Source organism: Dipodomys merriami, unplaced genomic scaffold (genome assembly GCF_024711535.1).
Source record: "Dipodomys merriami isolate MVZ:Mamm:240054 unplaced genomic scaffold, mDipMer1.0.p SCAF_13, whole genome shotgun sequence".
Lineage (NCBI taxonomy): Eukaryota > Metazoa > Chordata > Mammalia > Rodentia > Heteromyidae > Dipodomys > Dipodomys merriami.
The window spans coordinates 41,332,000-41,356,366 of NW_027202604.1; the positions used below are offsets into that span (position 1 = coordinate 41,332,000).

General features: G+C 67.1%; 2 protein-coding genes across 2 annotated transcripts in view; one reads left to right on the plus strand and one right to left on the minus strand.

Moving 5' to 3' along the window:
- Nucleotides 1-3,672: 3,672 nt before the first annotated feature.
- On the minus strand, nucleotides 3,673-5,728 carry LOC138824495 (basic proline-rich protein-like). The gene is made up of 2 exons (XM_070018367.1): nucleotides 5,636-5,728; nucleotides 3,673-5,535 (listed from the first exon to the last, which is right to left on the minus strand). Exons 1-2 carry the CDS (start codon nucleotides 5,726-5,728, stop codon nucleotides 3,673-3,675), a joined length of 1,956 nt encoding a protein of 651 aa, XP_069874468.1.
- Nucleotides 5,729-7,615: 1,887 nt separating this feature from the next.
- LOC138824857 (plexin-A1) overlaps nucleotides 7,616-24,367 on the plus strand; it is a 47,569-nt gene continuing 30,817 nt past the window's right edge. The window contains exons 1-7 of the mRNA XM_070019252.1: nucleotides 7,616-7,834; nucleotides 9,232-10,489; nucleotides 12,645-12,827; nucleotides 22,963-23,103; nucleotides 23,597-23,697; nucleotides 23,818-23,941; nucleotides 24,014-24,167. Of these exons, the coding sequence (XP_069875353.1) occupies nucleotides 7,635-7,834; nucleotides 9,232-10,489; nucleotides 12,645-12,827; nucleotides 22,963-23,103; nucleotides 23,597-23,697; nucleotides 23,818-23,941; nucleotides 24,014-24,167 (2,161 nt within the window). The 5' untranslated portion in view covers nucleotides 7,616-7,634. The remainder of the gene's footprint in view (nucleotides 7,835-9,231; nucleotides 10,490-12,644; nucleotides 12,828-22,962; nucleotides 23,104-23,596; nucleotides 23,698-23,817; nucleotides 23,942-24,013; nucleotides 24,168-24,367) is intronic.

Below are 24,367 nucleotides of genomic sequence, written 5' to 3' on the forward strand. Positions count from 1 at the left end.
CGCATGTCTGTGGGGGTGGACAGAGCCAGGCATTCCTGCTCACACATGGCTTCGGCTCGGTGTGGCCCGGCCCTCACAGCTCCTTCCTTCCGTCGGTCTCGCTGTGCGGCTGTCAGCCCCAGGATGAGGCCGTGCGAGCCCTTCCCATGGCACTGGGGAGGGGCAGACCCCGTGGGGAAGCAGCTCTGTTGCTGTCTTTGGTGCTGTGCACTGTTGGCAGTGGCCAGCAGCGATGTGACAGTCCGGGCCCACCCGGGCAGACCCTGAATAGAGGCAGGAAAGCTACTAGGGTTGGATCAGATGCTGCAATCAGGGTTTCCTGGAAAATGGAATTGGAGCTGGGAGACTCCGCTAGGAGGCTCTGGATGGGGAAGCCTGGGGTGTGATGTCTTTGGAATGAGCTGGTGCGGCCGGGCACAGGGTGTGGTGGGACGGAAGCAATGAGGGATGGAGCAAGTGGAGTCTGCTGGCATCGTTGGGTCCTGAGGGCAGGTGTCTGATCCGCAGTGTGATGACAGAGGCTGGAGCACCATGGGAACTGAGGAACTGCGTCTGCTCTAGAAAACAGACCAGACCATGGCAGGCCTGGGGAAGTCCCCCCGCCCCCGGGGCCAAGTTCGCGTGATGGCCTGGCCCGTCATGGGCCTTCCCCACAGGGAAGTTCGCAGGGGCAGTCTCCCACCTCCCGCTTCCTGCTCCTGCTGGACACCGGGAGGGAGGACAGCGAGGCGGTGCAGGGCCTTCGGCGCGTGAGGGTGTGGCCTTGCATCCAGGCACAGTCTGCTTCTTGGATGTTTGTGTTGGTGGTGCTGGGGTTTGAACTCAGGACTTTGCACTTGATGGTCAGACACATTACCATTTGAGCCACACCCTAGCCGTTTTTGAACGTGCCCTTGACTTTGGCCTGGACTGCAATCCTGTTTACACTTCCTGTGTAGCCAGCATGCCTGGCATGAGCCACAGAACCCAGCTTTTCATCAGTTGAGATCACCTCTCAGTTTATTCCCCCATGCTGGCCTCCAACCTCAGTGCTCTTACTCTCAGCCTCCCATGACAGCTGTGAGCCACACTCCTGGCTGGGCCTGTGTCTTGCTAAATGCCCTGGGTTTCTGTGGGGAAAACTCGGCCAGCTCAGCCGGGGAGAGTGGAAGCCCCGGGCACTCTGCGCTGTGCAGAGATCCCGCAGGTCTGGACCGCTGCTCACCTGAGCCAGTGAATGCCCTTGGAGCCGGGGAGCAGCTGAGTTGGTTTCTGCCACCTGCAGCCAACAGCGCCTGACGACATGGTGAGGGCAGAAGCCTCAGCCAGGAGGGCTCTTTTGCAGTGCCAGCCCTGGGCTAGCAGAGGGCCGGGCAGAGCCCTGGGGTGTCAGGATGCTATTTGTGAGCACCTGCCTCAGGCCCCCAGCACAGAGGACCCGTCTGTGCTGCCCACCCCTGTCCTCTTTCTGCCCGGTGCCCAGAGTGGCCCGGTGGGGTGCGGGAGTGGCTGCACCCAGCGTCCATGCCCGCCATCAGCGGCTTCTGTGGGCTGAGGAGCCCAGCATGACCCCTCAGAGCCACAAGACAGTGAGACAAGATGGGTACAGAGCGCCACATGGAGGGCTCCATAGCAGGTATGGCCCCAGACACCAGGGAGCTCCAGGGGGCCTGAGCCATGCCACAGGCTGCAGACCCTGGCCCTAAAAGCAGGGAGCATGGGGGAGCCCAGTGGTCCAGCTGGCCTGGGGGGGAGGGGGAGAGGCAGGGCTGGTGACTGCTAGGGCAGAATGGCCATAGGTATGTGGTGTGCATATGTACACAAGGGTGTCTATGTGAATGACTGTGGCCGTGCATGTTTGAGTGCGTACATACGTGTGCTTTAAGCGCATGTTATTTGTGCGTGTGAGTGTACATGCATGTGAGCGTGTACATGTGCCCTTGCACGGCGGTATCAGAGGAAGCCCTGGAGTGTCTGGTGGGGGTGGGCCCCCTTTCCTTCTCACACCTTTCTGGGTCACAGGTGGCGTGGCAGGCAGAGGTGGCAGCTGGTGGCCAGGAGGACCTGCCCTCACCAGTCACGGGTGGAGGTGGCGAGCGAGGGACAAGGTGGCTGTGCTGGGTTCTGATGGTCCTGGTCCTGGGGAAAGGCAGGAGTTAGGGAAGCAGGATGGCCTCCAGCCATTGAGCCAGGCACCAGGGTGGGTGGGTCATGTTCCTGGGGGCTAAGGACCTACCTGGACCCCCTGGTGGCGCTGCCTAAGGAGGGAGGAAGGCCCCCCCCCCAACCCCACCTCTGCAGGAAGTGCTGAGTCATACAAATGTAGAAATGGCCCTGAAGCTGCTCCAGTGGCCGGGGATGGGAAAGGATGGAGAACATCCTTCTTGGCAGGAAGCCCAAGCAGAATCGGTTCCCGGTCCAGGCCTCCACCCTCTGAACTGGGCAGGGCAAGCAGAAGTGAGCCCATGGGGGAGACCCAGGGGGAAGAGCCCGCAAGCCAAGCAGCTGAGCTGACTCACTTCCCTTCCCTGTGGTGTGAGGAGAGCCGCAGCCTTGGACCCGGCTCCATCCAGCCCTGCTGAGAGGTCGCATCAGGAAAGGCAATTTCAGGGTCTAGTGCGCTCACACGAGGATGCCTGCACAAACCAGAGGGGAAGTGCTGCTGGGGTCAGACTCTGGGTCCAGGAACTGGAGATGCCTCGGGCTTCGGGTCTCTCTTCTCTTTTTAGTGGGTGGTAGCCTTTTCCTGTTGACCCCTTGGTATCCTTTATATATTCTAGATACAGATCAATTGTATGTCTTGCACGAGATCTTTCCCTAGCTTGAAGTGGTCTGAAAGCCTACTCCATCGTCTCCTACAAGTATTTCCCTTTCCTTTATTATGTGCAGACCCGTGGTCCCCTGGACATGAGGGTTCTCCAGCACTGACACGTCCCTCTGTGTGATGCGCGGTAGGGGTCCTGGGGACATGGGCGAGGGTTATGTAATCACGACCTCCTTCTGAAGGCTCCTGTTGCTGCCATCTATGGAGTGGAGGGACCAAGCAGGAGCAGGGAGAGCAGGCCAGCTGGGAGGACCAGACGGGGCAAGGAAGGGCATTCTGGAGTTTTCTAGAAGGACCCACAAGGCTGGGTGCAGAGGGTGTCGGGAGAGGAGAGGAGCTCTCCTAGGAGTCCACAGCTTGTGAGTGGGCAACCGCAGAGACGGATGGAGGCTGCGGGTCAGCAGAGTCTGACGTCCCAGACGCGGGAGAAGGCGGGGTGGGCGCATGGGGGTCCAGCGTGGCCTAGGCACGGAGGTGAGATCCGGTCAGGCAAGTGTGCCGGCCCCTCCACGCCGAGCAAGCTCAGGGGCGTCGGGGGGGGGGGCGAGGCGGCCGGGGGGGGGCGAGGCGGCCGGGGGGGGGCGCCCCGTGCCCGGCCCGACCACTCCTGCGCCCTCCCGGGCCGAAAGCCGCACAAGCCGGGGCCCGCAGGGGCGGCCGGGCCGGGGCCAGCGCGGCCTTCCTCCCACAGCGGCGCCGCGGGCCTCGCGAGTCGCGGGGCAGCGAGGGAAGGTCGGAGGCCGCACGCGGAGGGCGGCGCCGCGCCCCGCACCGGGGCGCACGTGCGTGACCCCGTTTCCATCACGGCCAGAACCGAGCCGCACAAAGGATCGCGCGGTGCGGGGCGCGCGGTGCGGGGCGGGCGGACGTCAGCCCCGGAACGCCGGGAAGGAGCCACCAAAGAAGGCGGCGGCGGCCGGGCGCGGGGCCCGGGGCGTCTCGGGCGCGGCTCTGCGCCCCGCTGCCCGCGGAGGGAAGCGCAGCCCGGGTCCGCAGCCCCGCACCCCGGGACCCCCAGCGGGGCCGCGGCCCGCGCACCCCGGCACCCGCACCCCGGGGCGCCGCGGCCCGCAGACGTAACCGGGAGCGTGGCCCGGCAGCACCGGGCGGCGGCCTCGTCCCGCGCAGGCCTCCCATCGGCCTCCCGGCCCCGGGGTGCGGAGGCCGCCGCCCGCGCTGGGGGTCGCGGTGCCCAGCGCCCTAACGGGGAGGCGGCGTCGCCCTTTGAAGGCGCGCGGTGGGGCCCGGCGCGCGCGCGGCGCGGGGCCGAGCGCCCCCTGGAGGCCGCCGCGGGCCCCGCCCCCGCCCCGCCCCCCGCCCCGCCCCCCGGCCTCGGGCGGCGCATGCGCGCGGCGCGGCGCTCCGCGGGCGGCGAGAGCGAGGCCGGTCCGCAGCCGCGCGGCGCTCGGCGCCCCATTCATGCTGGGCAGCGGCAGCGCGACGACGCAGCGGAGCCCGGGCGCGGCGGCGGCGGCGGCGGCGGCGGCGGCCTGCGCGGCTTCGGCGGGCCTGCGGCGGGCGGGCGGCGCGGCGGGCGGCGGGGCGCGGCGATGGCCGGCGGCGGGGCGCGCCCCGGGGCGGCCGGTGAGTCGGGGCGCAACTTTCCCCGCGGCGTCGCGCGGGTGCGGGGGGCCGGGGTCCCCGGGAGGCCGGGCCGCGCGGCCGCGAGGGGTCGGGGCGCGGACGCGGGTCCGGGGCGGGCGCGCGGGCGGGGCGGGCGGCTCGGGGCGACGGGCGTGCGGGGGGCGTGCGCGGGGGACTGCGGCGCGCGCGTCCGCGGCCCGCGTGTCCCTGCGGCGCCGGCCGGGCGCCCGCCCGCGTCCGGGCGCGGCCGCCGCGTCCCCGCGGCCAGGTCGGACCGCGGCCCCAGGCCCGGACGCGGGCGGCCCGGCCTCCCCCTGCCGCCCGGCCCGGCCCGGCCCGGCCTCCCCCTGCCGCCCGGCCCGGCCCGGCCCGGCCTCCCCCTGCCGCCCGGCCCGCCGCGGGGCATCGCTACCGGGCGGCGCGGCGGGGGCGGTGCTGCCCCCGCCCCGAGGCGGGAGAGAAAGTTTGCGGGGCCCCGCGGGGCGGGCCCCGCGGTGCGCGGGCCGGGCCGGGCCGCCGGGCCGCGCGGGCTCGGATCGCGGCAGCGGGCGATCGCCGCGCCGGGCAGGCCCGGGCAGGGCCGCGGGCGCCGGGCGGGGGTGGGGGCCGCGCCCCGCCGGCCCGCGGGGCCCGGGTGGAAGTGGGAGGGCTCGGTGGGGCCCGCCGCTCCGGCCCGGCGCGGGAGGGGCGCCCGGGTGGCCGGGCCGCCGCCGGGCTGGGAGGGGGCGGGGCGGTGCCCCCGCGAGGCCGCCTCGGCCTCCCCGCGCCGGGCCTCGCCGGGGTCGTTCCGCTCCCGGAGGCTTCCCTTGGCTTCCCGGACCGTCCCGGGCCTGGCGTGCGGCGGCGGGGCCGGCGGCGGCCCGCACCGCCCGGCAGGGGGGACGGTAGCTCCCGGGAGACCCTCGGCCCGCCGGACCCCAGGGCGGCCCGGGAGGGTGAGGGCCGTGCTGGGCCCGGCAGCGCGCCCGGAGCTGCCTTCGGCTTTTCGGTGGGGTGCTGGGGCCACGCCCCTTGAAAGGAAGGGGCGGCGGGGGAGGGGGCCGGCCGCCTGCCTCTGCCCTCGGCGGGGGTCCGGCCGCGGGGTCCCCCGGTGCTGACCGCCCCAGCTCCAGGGTGCGGGTCTCCCGTCCCGCCGGGTGGGGCTCTACCTGTGCCCCCCCACCCCGAGCACCGCCAGGCCCCCTGGCTGCCTGCTGGTTAGGAGTGTGCAGGACCGGACACGCCGAGACTACCTGGCTCTGGGCACACCCAGCCCCGGGCAGGGGTGCAGGGGTGCAGGGGTTCCTTCAGGGCTAGGCTGCCAGAGGGCAGGAGGGGCCCTGTGGGGCCCAGGAAGGGCATCTCAGACCAGGGGACAGCGCGGGAGGAGGCCTGGGGGGCACCGCAAACGGAGCGTCTGGGAGCCAGCCAGGTGCCCGTGGACAAAGCCCGCGGCCCTCGGGCGGCTGCCTGCTTGTTGAAAGCCCCCGGGAAGGCCCCTGCTCAGAGAGGCCTGAAAGGCACGGAGCAGGCTTGTGTGTTGTTCTGAGAAGCGGGACTCCAATGCCCAAGTACCCAGCACACCAGACTGGTGGCAATGGGGCCACTTGGGACTACTTCCTGTGACCTCCGACCTGGGGCAGCCCTTCTCCCAACTGCTGGTGGGGAATCCTGGGGACAGGTGGCTCTGTCCTTCCTGTCTCCCTCAAGCCCCACCTGACCCCCGAGCAGGAGGGCTTTGGCAGAGGGCTCCCCCTCAGTGAGGGGGGCTTTGGAGTCTTTGTGTTTCAAAAGGAGCCATGGGGAGAGACCAGTACACTGCAGTGTACACTCTACTGATGACCGGTCCCGTCCTGTCCCATCTGGGGGTGGAGCCCCTGAGGCTACAGCCCCTACCTGCTGCCAGCTGGCCCAGCGCCCTGCTGTCCCTGCTGTACATACGCAGACAGGCGCGACCCTCCTGGGTTGACTCTGACTCTGCATGCTGGGGAGTCAGCCACTGTTCTCTGCCCCGTCCGCAGGTCTAGCAGGCTTGCACCCCTGTTCTGTGCTCAGAAGTGGCCCAGATCGGCCGCTCCCCACGTTCGTGCTCCTCCATTTCAAGTGACAAGGCCCCTGAGACGAGGGTAGCAGCGCCCGTGGCTGACGTGCGTGGCTCAGGCGGCTCTGCTCACCGCAGCGCCGGCGTGGGCGCGCCCGTGGCTGACGTGCGTGGCTCAGGCGGCTCTGCTCACCGCAGCGCCGGCGTGGGCGCGCCCGTGGCTGACGTGCGTGGCTCAGGCGGCTCTGCTCACCGCAGCGCCGGCGTGGGCGCGCCCGTGGCTGACGTGCGTGGCTCAGGCGGCTCTGCTCACCGCAGCGCCGGCGTGGGCGCGCCCGTGGCTGACGTGCGTGGCTCAGGCGGCTCTGCTCACCGCAGCGCCGGCGTGGCCCCCAGCGCCCAGCACCGCAAGGGCACTTCTTCCCGGTCAGACCCCCGGCCCTGGGGGAGCTGAGCCCTCGCTGGTCGCCAGTCTGCTTAGGGTCTCTGAGGAAACTCTGGGTTTGGCCCCTGACCTGTTGGGGCAGCTGTGTGACCTTGAGTCTGCCCGAGCCTGGATTCTGGTTTGCTTAAGGTGGAGAAAGTGGCCTAGGTTTCCGTGCTGGTCTTTGTTTGGTGGGGTGTGAGGATTCCAGCCGCGATCCCCTGTCCTGGCCAGCAGCCCTGGGCCCCAGAGCCAGTCCCTTCCTGGCAGCCTCTGTTGGGAGGTGGGGGAGCGCCCAGGGCCAGGCTGGAGTTTAGATGGTGGGTTCTTCAGTCGGGCCCCTCCCGTTTAATATAAAAAGTAGGGCCCGTAATTGCATTAAGACGTGTATAATTATCCCGGAGGAGGGGAGAGCCCAGCCCCTGGTAATTGCAGGCCTGCTTTGAACTGATAAACGGTGAGTGATTCATGTTTTCTTTGGAGTTCACATGCACTGAGCTCTCAGCCAGGGCTGCTGCCTCTGTGTAGAACCTGTTCTCTGTCTAGTTCCCAGGTCTGGTCGGCCTTGGGCTTGGGTTGAGCGGGGGGGGGGGGGGCGGGGGGGGGCTCTCCGGGCCGCCTGTGGGGGACCCTGCCGTGTGGGCTGGGCAGTGTGGGTATCTGCGAACGGCAGCTGGCAGCCTGCTGGGAGGGGTCCTGCTCTGCTCTGGAAACCCCAACAGTGCTCCTGGCTTCCCCGAACCTTTAGGAAAGGGGGGCCACAAGGCCAGGGAGCAGGTGTTAGGCCACTCTGCCCACCGGCCATGCTGCTTACCCATTCATTCATTCATTCACAAGTGTGTTTTGGGCCCTGTGGCTCTGAGGAGCTGGGCCCAAGGGTGCTGCTCTTCTCCTCAGAGTATAGTACGTCACCAGCAAGTGACCAAAAGCCGTTAGCAGGGCGGACAGTGCTGGCAGCTGTCCCTTCGGTGCGCAGGCCAGAGGAGGCCCTCAGCCCGCACAGGTGAGGGGCCGGGGCACAGGGACTTGGGCTTGGCCTCTGTGGTGCCGGCTGTGAAGCGGGGCTGCCCGGCAGCACAGGGCCCTGTTTGGGAGGACGGGACAGATCGGGCAGCTTGCCTCCCTGCTCGGTGTGCCCGGGCCAGGGCTCAGTGGAGTGGGGTAGGGCCCCACCAGAGCCTCCCAGGCCTTGGCCCACCCTCCCACGGGGTGGTCCACGGGGGCCATACACAGGTTGCTGAGGCCAGGAAAGGGGCCTTGAAGGCTACAAAGCGACAGAGGGGCGCGCGTCTGGCGGCCCCAGCACCTGCTGCCGGCCGAGGGAGGTAGTGCTTTCCGGGCGGGTGGGAGGCAGCGGGGTGTGAGGACAGTGATCCCTGTGCAGGTCAGAGGTAGCTGGAGCTGCGTGTGGAGCGAGGGCACGGGTTGCGGGCGCCACGTCTTGGGTGGAGGGGATTGGGGTGCTGCTGGCATGGGAGTGTGACTGGAGGGAGCGCCGGCCTGCGGGGGCACGGGTGATGTGGGTGCAGGTGCAGGAGGAGTGTGCAGACCTGCTCAGACGCAGACCTGATAGGTGAGGCTGGGCTGTGCCTCGGGAGCATCCTTGGTGTGAGGCCAGGCGCAAGGCTTGGAGGGAGGCTGTGAGGGAGGGCTGGGTCTGCGAGGGAGTGGGGGGACCGCGAGGGTACCACGCTGCTGGGTGTAAAGACTTGGGTGAGAGTCACACACTCCTTTCTAGGAATGCAGGCCTAGAGTTACTGCGAGATACCTGGCCAGCATGAGCCGTGAGTGACCAAGGGCCCGTGTCCCTTGCAGCTGTGTGGCGGTGGGGTCCCGTTTGGCAGGGGCACCCCGTGTTGCGGTGGGACCCTGTGTCGCAGTGGGCTGTGGTGGGTTGCTGAGCAGTGCAGAGGGCTTGGTTAAGCCACACTGGGCTAAACTGGTAGTTGGAGAGGTCCCTGTTTCTGTGGGGTGTGCTCTGAGGGGACACGCGGGAGGCTGGAAAGCCGGCCCGAGTGCCAGGCGGAGGTCACTGGGCAGCTCTCGTGAGGGCAGAGTCAGCGGTTGGCGGTGGCGGTGGCAGCCTTGGGCAAGGAGGGGTCACCTGCCCTGGAGTGAGGGCTCCCTGGGCCAAGGTGCACGAGTCGGCGGTGAAGAGCTCGGCTCCGGGCGAATCTGGGCCCCCAGGCCCCTCCATCGGCCAGTCCTCCGCCAGCACCGGCAGGGCGCGGCTCTGGTGCAGCCTTGCCATTGCCAGGCAGGTGTCCTGGCCGCTGCTGGTGGCGCGGCTCGGTCTTGGTGACCCTCGGCACTTGGGTCTTTTCACTGGAAGTTGTCCGGGCGGGTGGAGGTGTGCGTGTGCGTGTGCTCGTACTCATGCCTCTGACCTGTTCTCCCTAGGGCTGAGGCTCCCGGCCCCATGACCGTCGCCCCAGTGGGACCCGAGCACCGAGGGTCAGGGCCCCGGCCCACCATGCCGCTGCCGCCTGTGAGCCCACGGACGCCGCCGATGCTGCTGTTGCTCCTGGGGTGCGTGTGGGCAGCGTGGGGCTCTGCCCAGGCAGGCGGGCGGCCACAGCCCGCCTTCCGCACCTTCGTGGCCAGCGACTGGGGCCTCACCCACGTGGTGGTCCACGAGCAGACGGGCGAGGTGTACGTGGGTGGGGTGAACCGCATCTACAAGCTGTCGGGGAACCTGACGCTGCTGCGGGTGCACGTGACGGGCCCCGTGGAGGACAACGAGAAGTGCTACCCGCCCCCCAGCGTGCAGTCCTGCCCGCACGGCCTGGGCAGCACCGACAACGTCAACAAGCTGCTGCTGCTGGACTACGCCGCCAACCGCCTGCTGGCCTGCGGCAGCGCCTCCCAGGGCATCTGCCAGTTCCTGCGGCTGGACGACCTCTTCAAGCTGGGAGAGCCGCATCACCGCAAGGAGCACTACCTGTCCAGCGTGCGAGAGGCCGGCAGCATGGCGGGCGTGCTCATCGCCGCCCCGCCGGGCCAGGGCCAGGCCAAGCTCTTCGTGGGCACCCCCATCGACGGAAAGTCCGAGTACTTCCCCACGCTGTCCAGCCGCCGGCTCATGGCCAACGAGGAGGACGCCGACATGTTCGGCTTCGTGTACCAGGATGAGTTCGTGTCCTCGCAGCTCAAGATCCCGTCCGACACGCTGTCCAAGTTCCCGGCCTTCGACATCTACTATGTGTACAGCTTCCGGAGCGAGCAGTTCGTGTACTACCTCACGCTGCAGCTGGACACACAGCTGACCTCGCCGGATGCTGCCGGCGAGCACTTCTTCACCTCCAAGATCGTGCGGCTCTGTGTGGACGACCCGAAGTTCTACTCCTACGTGGAGTTCCCCATCGGCTGTCAGCAGGCCGGGGTGGAGTACCGCCTGGTGCAGGACGCCTACCTGAGCCGGCCTGGCCGCGCGCTGGCCAGCTACCTGCAGCTCCCGGAGGGGGAGGACGTGCTGTTCACCGTGTTCGCGCAGGGCCAGAAGAACCGTGTGAAGCCACCCAAGGAGTCCGTGCTGTGCCTGTTTACACTCAGGGCCATCAAGGAGAAGATCAAGGAGCGCATTCAGTCCTGCTACCGCGGGGAGGGCAAGCTCTCGCTGCCCTGGCTGCTCAACAAGGAGCTGGGCTGCATCAACTCGGTGAGTGCCGTCCACGCGCGGCCCTGGCCGCGGCTGGTCGTGACGCCGGCCCGCGCCTTGGGAGGAAGGGCAGCACAGCTGGAGTTGATGCCACGCCTGGCGCTGCTGGGACCTGGCAGCTCCGGGTCATGCAGACTGGGTACGAGGGCTCCAAGAGGTAGCTTGATGTCCCCGGGGGGGGGGGCTCATGGCTGGCAAGGCAGAGCTGGGGCCCAGGCGGATCCCTGGGCTGGGCCCGGCCGCCCCCCTGGCCATACCCCCGCCCTCTCCAGCCCAGCTGTGGGAACCTCCAGGATGCACGGACGGGGCTGGCACTCCGTGGCCACGGTACCCCGCCTCACCCAAAGTCTGAGCAGGGCCATTCCCGGCCAGCCAGAGTCCAGGGGCCTGTTGCTTGTGCCGTTGGGGATAGAAGCTGTTGGTCCCTCCAGAATGATTTCTGGCGTCTGGGGTCAGGTCACACGAGCAGGCTGCCAGCCTCGGGCCCTGCGCTCCCGCTGCCTGGGGCCTGTGTGGCCCAGGGAAGCCCGTGCTTCCTCTGGCTGCAGGTCCCCCACTCCTAACTGGAGGCAACGCTGGTTCCTCTACAGGGCGGCCTCCTCCTCCCAAGAGCACACAGGGCAGGGACGGTTGGCCCAGCCTCCCCGTGTGTCCTGGGGAAATGCATCGTATTTACATATACACCTCGCTGAGTGTGTGCCCTGTGCCCTGTGCCCCGTCCCCCGTCCCCCATTCCCCGTGCTCTGTCCCCTGTGCCCTGTCCCCCATCCCCCGTGCCCCGTCCTCTGTGCCCTGTCCTCCTGCCCTGTCCCCCATCCCCCGTGCCCCGTCCTCTGTGCCCTGTGCCCTGTCCCTTGCCCCCTGTGCCCTGTCCCCCATCCCCCGTGCCCCGTCCTCTGTGCCCTGTCCTCCTGCCCTGTCCCCTGTGCCCTGTCCCCCATCCCCCGTGCCCCATCCTCTGTGCCCCGTCCTCTGTGCCCTGTCCTCCTGCCCTGTCCCCTGTGCCCTGTCCCCCATCCCCCGTGCCCCGTCCTCTGTGCCCTGTGCCCTGTCCCTTGCCCCCTGTGCCCTGTGCCCTGTCCCCCATCCCCTGTGCCCCGTCCTCTGTGCCCTGTCCTCCTGCCCTGTCCCCTGTGCCCTGTCCCCCATCCCCCGTGCCCCGTCCTCTGTGCCCTGTGCCCTGTCCCTTGCCCCCTGCCCCCTGTGCCCTGTCCCCCATCCCTCGTCCCCCATTCCCCGTGCCCTGTCCCCCATCCCCCGTGCCCCGTCCTCTGTGCCCTCCTGTCCTCGTGCCCTGTCCCCTGTGCCCTGTCCCCCGTCCCTCGTCCCCATCCCCTGTGCCCTGTCCCCCATCCCCTGTGCCCCGTCCTCTGTGCCCTGCCCCCTGCCCCCTGGGCCCTGTCCCCCATCCCCCGTGCCTCGTCCTCTGTGCCCTGTCCCCTGTCCCTCGTCTCCCATCCCCCGTGCCTCGTCCTCTGTGCCCTGTCCCCCGTCCCTCGTCCCCCATCCCCCGTGCCCCGTCCTCTGTGCCCTGCCCCCTGCCCCCTGCCCCCTGGGCCCTGTCCCCCATCCCCCATCGGAGACCTGCCTCTTTCTCCCTCGGGTGGCTCTCCGTGCTCCCACTCTGGCCCAGCCAGCCTAGCCCTGTGTTCCCTGCTCTGTCCGCTCGGTGCCCTCTCCGGGCGGACCTCAGAGGCCGGAGGGGGCCCGGCTGGCCTCTTGGCCAACCTTACTCTGCGTGTGCACCCTCCCTGCTGTGGCCTTGGGGCCGAGCAGCCCCCCCACGCTGGACCCCAGCCACCTCCGGAGCCTCTATCACTTGCTTCCTGCACACACAGCAGCACCTTCCCTCGCTTTTAGATGTGGCTGCCTCGCGCCTGGCCTTCCCAGCTGTGGCCGCCCTTCCTCTGCCCACCCCCTTGTTCTGGGGGTGGGGAGTGGATGGCTCAGCTCCCCAGTCCTTCATTATCTCCTCACGTCCCCCACGGTCGGGTCCCTCCTGGGCATGCTTGCTGGGCCCCGGCGGCTCCCAGACCTCAGTGTGTCCGGTGAGCCCAGGCGTTGCTGGCCCTGAGTGGTGTTGGCGGCGTCTGGGTCGGTCTGGTGCTGGCGGCAGGGGCGTCCGGCCGGTGGCTGACCCTCCTGTCCCCTGCAGCCCCTGCAGATCGATGACGACTTCTGTGGCCAGGACTTCAACCAGCCCCTGGGGGGCACGGTCACCATCGAGGGCCTGCCTCTGTTTGTGGACAAGGAGGACGGCTTGACGGCCGTGGCCGCCTACGACTACCGGGGCCACACCGTGGTGTTCGCTGGCACGCGGAGCGGCCGCATCCGTAAGGTCAGGCCGGGGTGCGCTCGCGGGGCTGGCGGGGAGGGGCCCGGGCGCTCCAGGGGAGGGGTGCCTGTTGGCGAGGGGGCATGAAAACCTGGACTGGGGCAGGGGACAGTGTGCCTGTGACGGGAAGATGGGCCCGGTGAGTGGGTGGGGGCCGTGCTCCGCCAGGCCTGGTGACCTTGACAGCAGAGGGCCTCCCCTGGGAGGTGCCCTCTGCCTCTGGCTTGTGTCGGGGTTCAGGGTGGATGGGGTGGGTCCCAGGCCTGAGTCCACTCTGCAGGATTCTGGGGCCGGTCCGGGTGCCCACCGGCAGGGGCAGGGCTCAGCCCCCAGGGGGCAGGCCTAGCGGCCCACTCCCCCCCCCCCCCCGGCGCTGCCCCCACCCCGACGGCCTGGGCGGTCTGCCGTCTGCTGAAGCAGCACTCTGCTCTGCGCGTCCCGCCCCGTCTCTCTCCAGGCCAAGGGCAGGGCAAGGGGAGCCCTCCTCCTCCTCCCTGCCCTAGCTTGGTGGTAGGGAGCTGAGGGGGAGTGGCTGAGCCCGCTCGGGGCTGTGGCCTCCCCGCTGTCCGTGCTGTCCTTTCTGCGGGCTGGGGGCGCCTTGCGGGCCGTGGAGGACGGCAATACCTGTGGGCTGGATGTGTGCGGAGCAAGGCCTGATGAGGACAAGCTCCTAGCCATACTGAAAGGTGGGGTGCCCCAAGCGGGAGCAAGGGGGCAGGCCTCGGTAACAGCCACAGGCTGTGCCCCGCGTGGGACGTGGCCCCGTGTGCGCACACCACGGGAGCCGCGTCCCTGCTGCGGCGTGCGGAGCTCTCCTCAGCCTCCCGGCTGAGGCCAGGCTGGACGCCACGCTCTGGTGTCCTCCTGTGGGCGGCCACCGCGGGCCTTGGACACTCCCCTGCCGAGGGCGGGGCGGAGCGCCCGCGGTGTGGTGCCCAGTGGGTTCTCCTCTCGGCAGGGAGGTGGCGGGCGTGGGAAGCCCTGAGTGAGGGCCAGGTCCGCCGGGTGAGTCCGGGTTGTGCCGGTGTCTCTGTGTGGCTGTGGCTGGAGGCTCGGGAGGGCTGCACGGCCCTAAGGGTTAGCGTCCTGCCCTCTCCTGGTTCAGGAGGCCAGGGGCCGGCCCGCTGGGCGTGGGGCCCTCCTCAGCGCGGCAGTGCGGACTGTCCAGCTGGGAAGTGAGGCTGTGTCCCCCTGCGGTGCCTTTGCCCCAGAGCCCAGCGCCCCTGCGCCTGCTGCCCTGAGCCTCGCCTTGGGCACTGGCTCTCCTGCGCCAGGTGTGGTGGCGGCGCTTGGGTGGATGGTGCTCTTTGGGTGTCTGGAGTTAGCTGCGGGGGCCAGGGCCTGAGCTGTTGGTCTGTGCTTGGAGAACGGAGCCTCATTTCGCTTGGAGTTCCGCAGTGAAGCGGGTGTGTGCTTCCCATCCTCAGGTGTCCCCCGGCGAGGGTCCGGGAAGCTGCCGGCAGCTGTCAGACCCACCAGTGGTCTTTCCCCAACGTGGTGCAGATGGCCGAGTTAAGCCTTGTTTCGTCACGATCGGTGTGCCTTCCCGCCTGGCCAGCCTCTCTGGCCCTCAGTTTTTCCTACTTCCCCAGGGCCCAACGGGCTCCCACTTCCACGGAAGTGTGAGCTGAGCAGTCATTCACACTGCCTCTCTCAGAGCCCTTACAGCAGTTCCATTATCTGTTGACAAATAGGGATACTGAGGCACAGCTCTTCACAGCACCAGCTCAGAGTGGCTGGCTGCAGGGTTCTTGCTCTCCCCTCCCTTTCTTTGGGGCTGTTCAGGACGTGACTGGGGGCCTGCAGAGTTAGCCAGGTCCTGCCTGTGACCTTCCTTCTCTTGGGGAACTTTCTCCTGAATGTCCTGCTCTGGACCACTGACCTGAAGCCAGATGTCAACTGGGTGCCCACCAAGTCATGCCGGGCCCTTCCTGCGTGGGGTAGGCCTGGCTGTCCCCTCCCTGTACAGGCCCACGGCCCTGCCAGGGGCCCACGATGAAGGACACTTGCTCCTTGTGGGTGTGCAGGCTCCTCTTGGCTGGGCCTAGCCTTTGGGAGGCAGAATTCCCACCGTCCTCGCCTCCCCCGTCACCCTGGCCCAGCCTGGGTGTGGGAGTGGCTGGGCCCCTGGTCCGCCAGCACTGTGTACATGGAGGTTCCTCCCGCCCTGCGGCTGCCGCGCCAGCGCCCACCGTACTGTGGGAGCCGGGGTCCCCAGGAGCCCATTGCCTGACTCGCAGGCCAGCCGGCCAGGGTGGCCCCTCCCCCCATTCCCAGGCCTGGTCCTCGCAGGGCTTTAAAAAGCATCTCAGGAGCTCCAGGGACTTGGCTGGCCCCCAGCCAGGCCCTGCCAAACGTGTTGTTGTGTAAAATTGTAGCCGATTAATTTAAGACCTGCCAACTTCAGCTGCGCAGGGTTGGCTGCACTGCCCCTGCCTCTCCCTCACTTCCCCAGGGCCCAGCCTGCCGCCTGCCCCTCCCCTGCAGAGGCTGCCGCTCCTGGGTGCCCTTCCCAGCATGCATTGGGCCCCAGAGCCCAGCACTGCACGTGGCTGCCCTTGGCTTCTACAGACCCTGTGCTCAGATTGTTAACTCCAGGGCGGCCCTGGTGTGGGTCCTGTGGGAGGGGAGCCTGTGCACCCCCAGAGTGAGGTCACACAGCCCTAGGGATGGGAAGGACAGGACATCTGAGCCCTGTGCCCTCACTCTGTGCACCGGGCCTGCCGAGGCACAGCCTGGCCCTCTGGCCACCTTGCCGGACGGGAGCGAGGCCATCTGCCTGGATATCCGGTCTTTCAGGTCTGGAGAGCGTGTGTTGTGTGAGATCCTTCATTGTTGTGCACTGGCTACCAGCCTGCGGTGCCCGTGACCCCCAGGTGTGGCTAGGGCTTGTGTGGAGCCATGGTGCTGCTCAGGAAAGGCCCTGGGCCTGGGGGCCCAGTTCAGGGGTGCTGAGGGATCCTTGCTCTTGTGGCCCCCCACACAAGGAGCCCCACCCAAAAGGAGGCTGACTGCCACTCTCCTGGTTCTTTTTCCTTCACTGAACCAGGGCATGTCCCCCTCACCCCCAGGAGCTGTTTAGCTCCTTGTGTGGGTTATGTCCCTCCCCTGTGGCACTGCACGGCCACTCACTGGCCGCTCTGAGGGTTATGTCCCTCCTCTGTGGCACTGCACGGCCACTCACTGGCCGCTCTGAGGGTTATGTCCCTCCCCTGTGGCACTGCACGGCCGCTCACTGGCCGCTCTGAGGGTTATGTCCCTCCCTTGTGGCACTGCACGGCCGCTCACTGGCCTCTCTGAGGGTTATGTCCCTCCCTTGTGGCACTGCACGGCCACACATGGGCTTCCTGCTGCAATCCTCTGGTATGGGAGTTTGGCTGCAGGCCCCCAGGAGCCTGCCACCTGCTCCTGCCCAAGCCTCCACACCCCAGGGCTCACAGCAGCCTGAATATATTCCCTGGGGTGTTCCTCAGCGACTGGGGGACAGTGGCCTGTGGGGCAGGCTCAGCTCAGCTCACCTTCCTGCAGTGCTTTGGGAGCTTTCTCTGGGCTCTGGCTGCGGCTCCTGCCCCGCCCTCCCGGGCCTGGGCTGCTTAGGACAGCAGCCCCTCCCCCTCTCCCCGCCTGGACCTTGGGGGTTTCCAGCGGCCTGTACTTGCGGCCTTGCTCAGGGCTGTGCCCTCTGTGGCTGGTTGGTTGGTAGCTGGGCCCACAGTGAAGTGACAGACGCTCATAGGGTGTCGCCTGAGGGTGCACTGGCACCCATCATCCCCAGCGCCCCCCGGCCGCCCTGGCTGACCCGGGAATGCCCCGGCTGGCCTCTGGCTCTGGGCTGTCATGCTGCATCCGGAACTTCTTGCGGCTTAGTCATGCAGCGTGTTTTCTTTGTCTTTGCTCAGCTTTGTTGGTGAAGTTCATCCTGCAGCCGTGTGTAGCCGCGCTCCTCCTGTGCTGTACGTAACATACGCACACTGGAGTGTGCGTCCCCTCTGCTCTGCATGGGGTGACACTACGTCTTGTGGCTCTGTTAGGCTCTGTGCAGTGCACACGGGTCCCGTTGGGTAGGATCTGAAGAGAGGGCTGGGGCCTGCTGGGCTTCTGCCCCGGAGTTAGGAGCTTGGCCTCCTGTTCACTGTCATCTTTCCTCTCTGATCCGAGGACTGGGCGGGGGCTGGGAGGTGCCGTGGGGTCTGTTTGTCTCCATCCCACAGCTGCTTGTGGCTAGAGTGGAGAGATCAGCCGCCTGCGCCCAGTGTGTGGTGGTCCACTCACCCGCAGAGCCTTTGCTTGGCTGAGGCTGTCCATGTTTCCTGGGAACGTGCTCAGAGGTGCCCCTGTGTACAGCTCAAGAGATGCCCCGGTGTACACAGCGCTCAGAGGTCTCCCGGTGTACACAGCGCTCAGAGGTGTCCCGGTGTACACAGAGCTCAGAGATTCCCCTGTGTACAGAGCTCAGAGATTCCCCTGTGTACACAGTGCTCAGAGGTCCCGCTGTACACAGCGCTCAGAGGTGTTACAGTGTATGTTGGGAACCAAACAGCATAGGGTTCTGAGCAGGGTTAGGCCCCCAGGTCTGCCATACTCAACACTGTGCTGGTCTGTGTGCTGGAGCAGCTGTCCTTTGGAGCTCGGTGAGCTCTGGGAGCTGCAGAGGTCTGACCCAGCTGGGGGCCTGGCTCAGGGGGCCTCACCAGTCTCAGTTTGAGACTGAGCCCATCAAAGATGGACAGTCGGAAGCTATGTCACATGTCCTGGCTCCTGATGAGTGCTGTCTTGTGGTCGGTGTGGTGTGGCCCTCAAGCAATGGCTTTGGCCCAGTAGCTATACCCCGTTGCAAAGTCTTGGTTTGGGGTCTCATTCTGGGTGGCTTCCCGATGCTTCTTTGCTTTGCATTTGTGAGCTCCTGAGTTCTTTGACAACTCTGCAAGGTATTGGCAGCAGAGACCAAGGGTGCAGAAGGTGCTCTTCCAGGGCGGGCCAGGGCTGATCCTGGGCAGGCCCTGCCTGGTCACTCCTGCTGTCTTGTGTGGGGTGGGGAAGGCCGGATTCCTGGGCTCCCTGCACTCCAGGCTCCAGGCCTACTGAACAGCCATCTGGCCCTGCAGGCTGTTTTAACTTTCCAGTGCTACAGGGAGGAGGAAAGCACGGATTGCTCTTCCAGCATCAGAACCCCAGGCGTGGAACCTGCCCAGTGGGAAGGGGTTCTGACAGGGTGAGGAAGGTCACAGAGGGAGGGGAGAGGGAGGGGTGGCCCCAGTCCTTGGAGGCTCCCAGGCTTCTGCTGCCATTCTGTGTTCACCTCAGCTTGGCCTCTGGCGGTTGCAGGCGTACTGAGACTCTCGCCTGTCCCCTGCCTGTCCCCAGCCCTAGAGACCAAATGCAGCTCAGCCAGTACCCCCACGAGCAGGGAGGGGTCTTGGAACCCGGCCCTGGCTGCTGGCACAGGGGGCCAGAACAGGGCACTCTCCCCTCCCAGGTCGGGGCCAAGCTAGGCAGCCCCTGCCTCTGGGCAGCGAGACGCGTGCCGGCCTTGGCACACCGCCTGGATGGCCCAGACATCTTCCTCCACGCCCCGCCTGCCCTCCACCCGGAGAATGGGCCCTTTGTTGGCTCCAGGCTGGATGGACAGCTGACCTGGCCGGGCCGTCAGCTGCCTGCTGGCCGCAGCCGTCGGGCAGGCCCTGGCGGTGGTGGAGCAGGCCACGGCCCTGCTCGCCCCGCACTTGGGGCTCGCCCACAGGCCCTGCCTGGAGGGCCTTGGACACGGGCTGAGCCTGCTGTCCGCCCTCTGGTGACACCGTCCACGGAGAAGGCCAGAGCCATCAGCTCAGAGTCCACCGGGGACCGAGCGGTGGCAGCCCATGTCCCTGAGCTGGGGTGGCTGGGTGTCCAGGACCACGCGCAGAGTCTGAGGAGCGGGGGAGGGGGCTGGCTGTGAGGGCGCCCCCAGCACGAGGGCAGTCACCTCCGAAGAGAAGTCCACCCCAGTGTGGGCAGCGTGCACTGGAGGAGGGCGGGGCCGGGGGCTCTGGGAGGCCGGTGCAGAGCCAGGTGACGGTGGCGTGGGCAGGGCCTGGGCTCTGCTCTGCTCCACCAGCAGTCCAGCTGCCGCGGCCAGGGGCCATGCCACGGCCGCCTCCAGGTGGGTGGCCCTCCCGTTGGACAGCTGTGGTTATCGGCACATAGCCCTGCCGTGCTGCCAGCTGTCTGGCCCTGTGCCTGCCTGCCGTCTGGGTCTCTGCGCTCCTGACTCCCTCCCACTGCGGGGAGGGCCCCTGGGCTCCGGGTTCCTCTGCAGATCTTGTGAGTCTCAGTTTACCGTCTGTGGTCAGTGAAGTGGCGGGGCTTTGGCAACCCTCAAGCCTAAAAGCTGTGAGTGGAATGCAGGAGCCTGTGATGGCCATTTCTAGCCTGCTCCCCCTCACACTGGGCAGGGCCTGCCACACACACATGCACACGAGGCTTCACCTGTGTGCACACGTTGCACGTGCGGGGACCCTGCCACATACATGTTTGTGCAGGTGCCCCACATGTGCAACGTGTGCACACAGGGATCCTACAACACATGTACACGTGAGGACTCCTGTGATGTGTGCGTGAGACTCCAGCCCAGGCATATGCACGTGAGGAGCCCCACGTTGTGTGACACCAGGAGCTCCCACGGGGACACGGGGCCTCATCACATACATGTGAAGACAGGGCTCCCGTGGGCGTGTCCAGGGATGTCGTTGCGTGCGTGTTTGTGCAGGGCCCCACCACACACATGTGCACCTGTGGCGCCATTGCACGTGCGTGTAGAGCCCCATCACGCACGTGTGTGCCCAGGGCTCCATCACACCCACACAGGGACCTCAGCACATCACACGTTCACGGGGAACCGTGTGGCCTCATCACGTGTGTACATCGGGACTTCATCACGTGTGCACACAGGGACCTCATGCGTGTGCACACCCCGTGTCTGCTGAGCCCGGACTCTGGCTTCTCAGGTTCGCCAGGCTCCACCCTGACTTGGCAGGCCGCCGCCCGGAACCCCGCTTGCTCGTCTCAGAGGCGGGACCGTGGTTTTCCATGGCCTGTCCTCACAGTTGGCCTGCGCGGGGCCCTGTGTGTGAGGGGGCGGCATGGCTGGGCAGGTGGACGGACAGCGGGGCACGCCTGCCCTGGTGCAGCTGTCTGTACCACCTGTCCAGCCATCTGAGTACAGGCTGCGTGGGCGGGCGCCTGTGCGGGGCCTGCCCGTGCTGCCCGGCCTGACAGTGAGCCCCGCCGGCCCTGGAGCTGCTCTGCCTAGCCTGGGGGGGATGGCAGGCTGGGCCAGGCTGGGGTCAGGTCCCAAGCATTACCTGGCTGCTGGGGGGTGGATGGGGTGCTGGTGCGACTCTTGTCTGCCCTGTCTAGAGGCCTCTAGGGCCCTGTGCTCTGGTGTCAGGCCTGGCTTGGGTGGCAGGAGAGGGGTGCAGACCTGATGCAGGCTGGGTGGGGTCTTGTGTTGAGGCTGGCGTCTGGAGTGTGTTACCCTCTGACCTGCTCCACACCACTCCCTGGTGCCTGTCTGAGGCTGGTCTGGGGGTGGCTGCCATTTCTATTTCCCAACAATGATAGTCATTTGGGAAACAAAGCAGCGAATGCTTCAACACCACACATGGGTGCCATAGCTGGGATACATCTGGGTCAGGTTTGGACCTGGGCAGCATGCTTCAGTCTGGCTTCTGGCCTGGGTCTCATCTAGGCCTGAGTTCTGTCTAGGCCTTGGGTTCCATCCTGTCTAGGCCTGCGTTCTGTCTAGGCCTGGGTTCTGTCTAGGCCTTGGGTTCCATCCTGTCTAGGCCTGGGTTCTGTCTAGGCCTGAGTTCTGTCTAGGACTGGGTTCTGTCTAGGCCTAAGTTCTGTCTAGGCCTGGGTCCCGTCTAGGCCTGAGTTCTGTCTAGGCCTGAGTCCTGTCTAGGCCTGGGTCCTGTCTAGACCTGGGTCCTGTCTAGGCCTTGTGTCCTGTCCAGGCCTGGGTTCTGTCTAGGCCTGAGTTCTGTCTAGGCGTGAGTTCTGTCTAGGCCTGAGTTCTGTCTAGGCCTGAGTTCTGTCTAGGCCTGAGTTCTGTCTAGGCGTGAGTTCTGTCTAGGCCTGAGTTCTGTCTAGGCCTGAGTCCTCTCTAGGCCTTGGGTCCCGTCTAGGCCTGGGTCCTGTCTAGGCCTTGTGTCCTGTCCCGGCCTGGGTTCTGTCTAGGCCTGGGTCCCGTCTAGGCCTGAGTTCTGTCTAGGCCTGAGTTCTGTCTAGGCCTGAGTTCTGTCTAGGCCTGAGTTCTGTCTAGGCCTGAGTCCTCTCTAGGCCTTGGGTCCCGTCTAGGCCTGGGTCCTGTCTAGGCCTTGTGTCCTGTCCCGGCCTGGGTTCTGTCTAGGCCTGGGTCCCGTCTAGGCCTGAGTTCTGTCTAGGCCTGAGTTCTGTCTAGGCCTGAGTTCTGTCTAGGCCTGAGTTCTGTCTAGGCCTGAGTTCTGTCTAGACCTGAGTTCTGTCTAGACCTGAGTTCTGTCTAGGCCTTGGGTCCTGTCTAGGTCTGGGTCCCGTCTAGGCCTGGGTCCTGTCTAGGCCTGGGTCCCATCCAGGCCTCGATCCTGTGTAAGTCTGGCTGGCTGCAGTTCACCCAGCCTCTGTGGCGGGTCATGCGCCAGCCCCTGGCCCAGCCAGCCTCTGTGACGGGTCATGCGCCAGCCCCCGGCCCAGCCAGCCTCTGTGACGGGTCATGCGCCAGCCCCCGGCCCAGCCAGCCTCTGTGGTGGGTCATGCGCCAGCCCCCGGCCCAGCCAGCCTCTGTGGCGGGTCATGCGCCAGCCCCTGACCCAGCCAGCCTCTGTGGCGGGTCATGCGCCAGCCCCCGGACCCAGCCAGCCTCTGTGGCGGGTCATGCGCCAGCCCCCGGCCCAGCCAGCCTCTGGTCCTCGTTGCCCCCCTCAGGCTCTTTGGGCTGAGCCGCCTGCCCCCGCTCCAGCTGCAGGGCGGGTGGGGTGGCCGTGGCTGGCAGCGGGCAGATCTGAGTGTGCCCTAGCCCCTGTGAGGACAGGCCTCGCTGCCTCTGAGCCACCTCACTCCCATGTCCCTCCTTCAGAGTCCGTGAGCCAAAGTAGTTCCAGCCCCTGCAGACCGGTGTCCTAGCTGGGCCCAGCCGGGCCCCTCCCCTGCCCAGCTCTTCCCAGTCTGGTTTGACTTAAGCGGGCTTGTTGGGGAGGCAGCTGAGCGGATGTGGGGGTGGCCTCCTCTCAGGAATGCAGCCTCCCCCTCCACAGCCAGCAGCCTCTTGGCTTACACACACAGCGCCCCACCCTGGCTGGCCCCAGCCCAGCCCGAGCCGGGGTGGGGCTTCTGCCTGGCTCCGCTGCCCTCAGGCCTGCCCTGTCCACCTTCTCGGGGCACCACGGAGGGCCCTGTGCCGAGCCCGGGTCCAGGCCCCTGACCTGGGGTGGAAGTGGAGATGGAAAGGTGGGCCGGCCACTGGGTTTAAAGGCCCAAAGGGGGTGCTAGGAGGCTGGCTGCCTGGGGGCAGGCGCCAGCTCAGGCCCCGCGCCCCTGAGACCGGCCTGGCCCAGCCAGGCGGGGCAGATGCACCCCTGAGCCCCAGCTCTAGAAGCCCCCTGGGTCTCTCTGTTAATTAAATACATTTGTTTGGTAAAAGCAACTAAAAATACTTAGGGCACTAAAGCTGCAGAGAAGAGCTGGCTAATTAGCGCCCGGCTTGTGTGGGATCTGGAATGCATTCCCTGCCTCCAAGCCACCGTCTCTGCTGCTTCTCAGCTGGGGTGTCCCTGGGGCTGGCCCTGGCCGCCTTCCCAGGAGATACCTGGCCCTGCCCCCCCCCCCCCCCCAAGGAGATAACTCGGTCCCTTTTCTCTGCTGCCCTGGGCCCACTTCCCCTGCAATCCCAAGGCCACTCCCTGTCCCAAGCATGCTGCTCCCCAGCCCAGCCTGGCTCCCCAGCCCCATCTGGGCTTGGGCCCGCGTACTCCGCGCCCTGTGCTTGGGCACCTGGTGGCCGGCGAGGAAGCGAGTACAGGCCCCTCGGGTCCTGGGACGTGGGGGGCTAGGGGGGGAAGGGTGTGGAGCTGGGGCAGAGGCCTGGGCGAGCTCCTGCAGAGGCCCCTTACCGCTGCAGATCTTGGTGGACCCTGACAAGCCGGGCAGCCCGCTGGCCCTGGCCTACGAGAGCGTGGTGGCCCAGGAGGGCAGCCCCATCCTGCGTGACCTTGTCCTCAGCCCCAGCCGCCAGTACCTGTACGCCATGACAGAAAAACAGGTGGGTGGCGGGGGCTGGCCGTGGCAGGCAGGCTGGCGGGAGGCTGGTGGGGGGCCTGCCGGGGAATCGGGTCACTAGGAAGCCGGGTCGGTGCCCGGTGTGAGCCGAGGCTGCTCTTCCCACCAGGGCTGCCCGTTGGCTGGCGGACGTGGTTTGTCCACCAGCAGACCCAGTGTGCAAGGGCCTGTTGGAACAGATGTGGGCCAGGCGGCGGGGGTGGGGTGAGGTCCTCCCTCCACCACTGCCGTGTCCTCCCCACATGACTTTCAGAGTCCCAGAAGCCAGTGCTTGACTGAGCAGGGTCAGGCAGGGTCCGCATGGGGCCATCTGGCGGCTTGGTCGGTGGTCTGGCCCTTCTCTTCAGAGCCGTGGGCTTTCTCTGCTGGCCTCCCCTGCTTGGAGTCTGCCTCGGCCCTTCTGTACAAACCGTTGGTGCTGTGGTAGATGGCGAGGGTGGCTGGGCCCGGGACCCAGATGCCCTGTTCCTCCCCAGGTGACGCGGGTGCCGGTGGAGAGCTGCGTGCAGTACTCCTCGTGTGAGCTGTGCCTGGGGTCTCGGGACCCGCACTGCGGCTGGTGTGTCCTACAGAGCGTGTGAGTAGGGGTGTCCAGGGCAGGCACTCCAGGCTGCTCCGGGGCTCGTTGGCTGCCGAGCCGGATGTGGGAGGAGGGTGGAGGCTGGAGGCTGGTGGTGAGTGCGGCCCTGCCCCGCAGCTGCTCCAGGAAGGACGCCTGTGAGCGGGCGGACGAGCCCCACCGCTTTGCCTCCAGCCTGCTGCAGTGCGTGGTGCTGACCGTGCAGCCGCGCAACGTGTCCGTCACCATGTCTCAGGTGCCGGTGAGTCTGGCTGCAGGGGTCGACGGGCGGGGGGGGTCACAGGCAGCACTCACACAGGTGTGTGTGGCCCAGCTTATGCTGCAGGCCTGGAATGTGCCCGACCTCTCGGCTGGGGTCAACTGCTCCTTCGAGGACTTCACTGAGTCGGAGAGCATCATCCAGGATGGCCACGTCTACTGCCGCTCGCCCTCCGCCCAGGAGGTGGCGCCCATCACCAGGGGCCAGGGTGAGTGGACCTGGCCGGAGCAGACAGGCATGGGGGACGGTGCTGGCCGTCGCCCACTCAGAGCCCGGGAGGTGGTAGGCACAGGGTAGGCAGGAGGAGGGAGTTGCAGGGGCAAAAGCGTGGGTTGCAGACCTGAGGGTCAGGGCACTTGGGGTCAGAGGTCAGAGGGGAACACTGGCTGGGTGTGAAGCTGGGGGGGG

Coding starts and splice junctions, on each gene's coding strand:
- LOC138824495 (XM_070018367.1), bottom strand. CDS start 5,728: ATGCCCTTCCTGGGCCCCACAGGGCCCCTCCTGCCCTCTGGCAGCCTA. Junction 5,536..5,635: donor GCACCCCTGCCCGGGGCTGG/GTGTGCCCAGAG, acceptor GGGGGGGCACAG/GTAGAGCCCCACCCGGCGGG.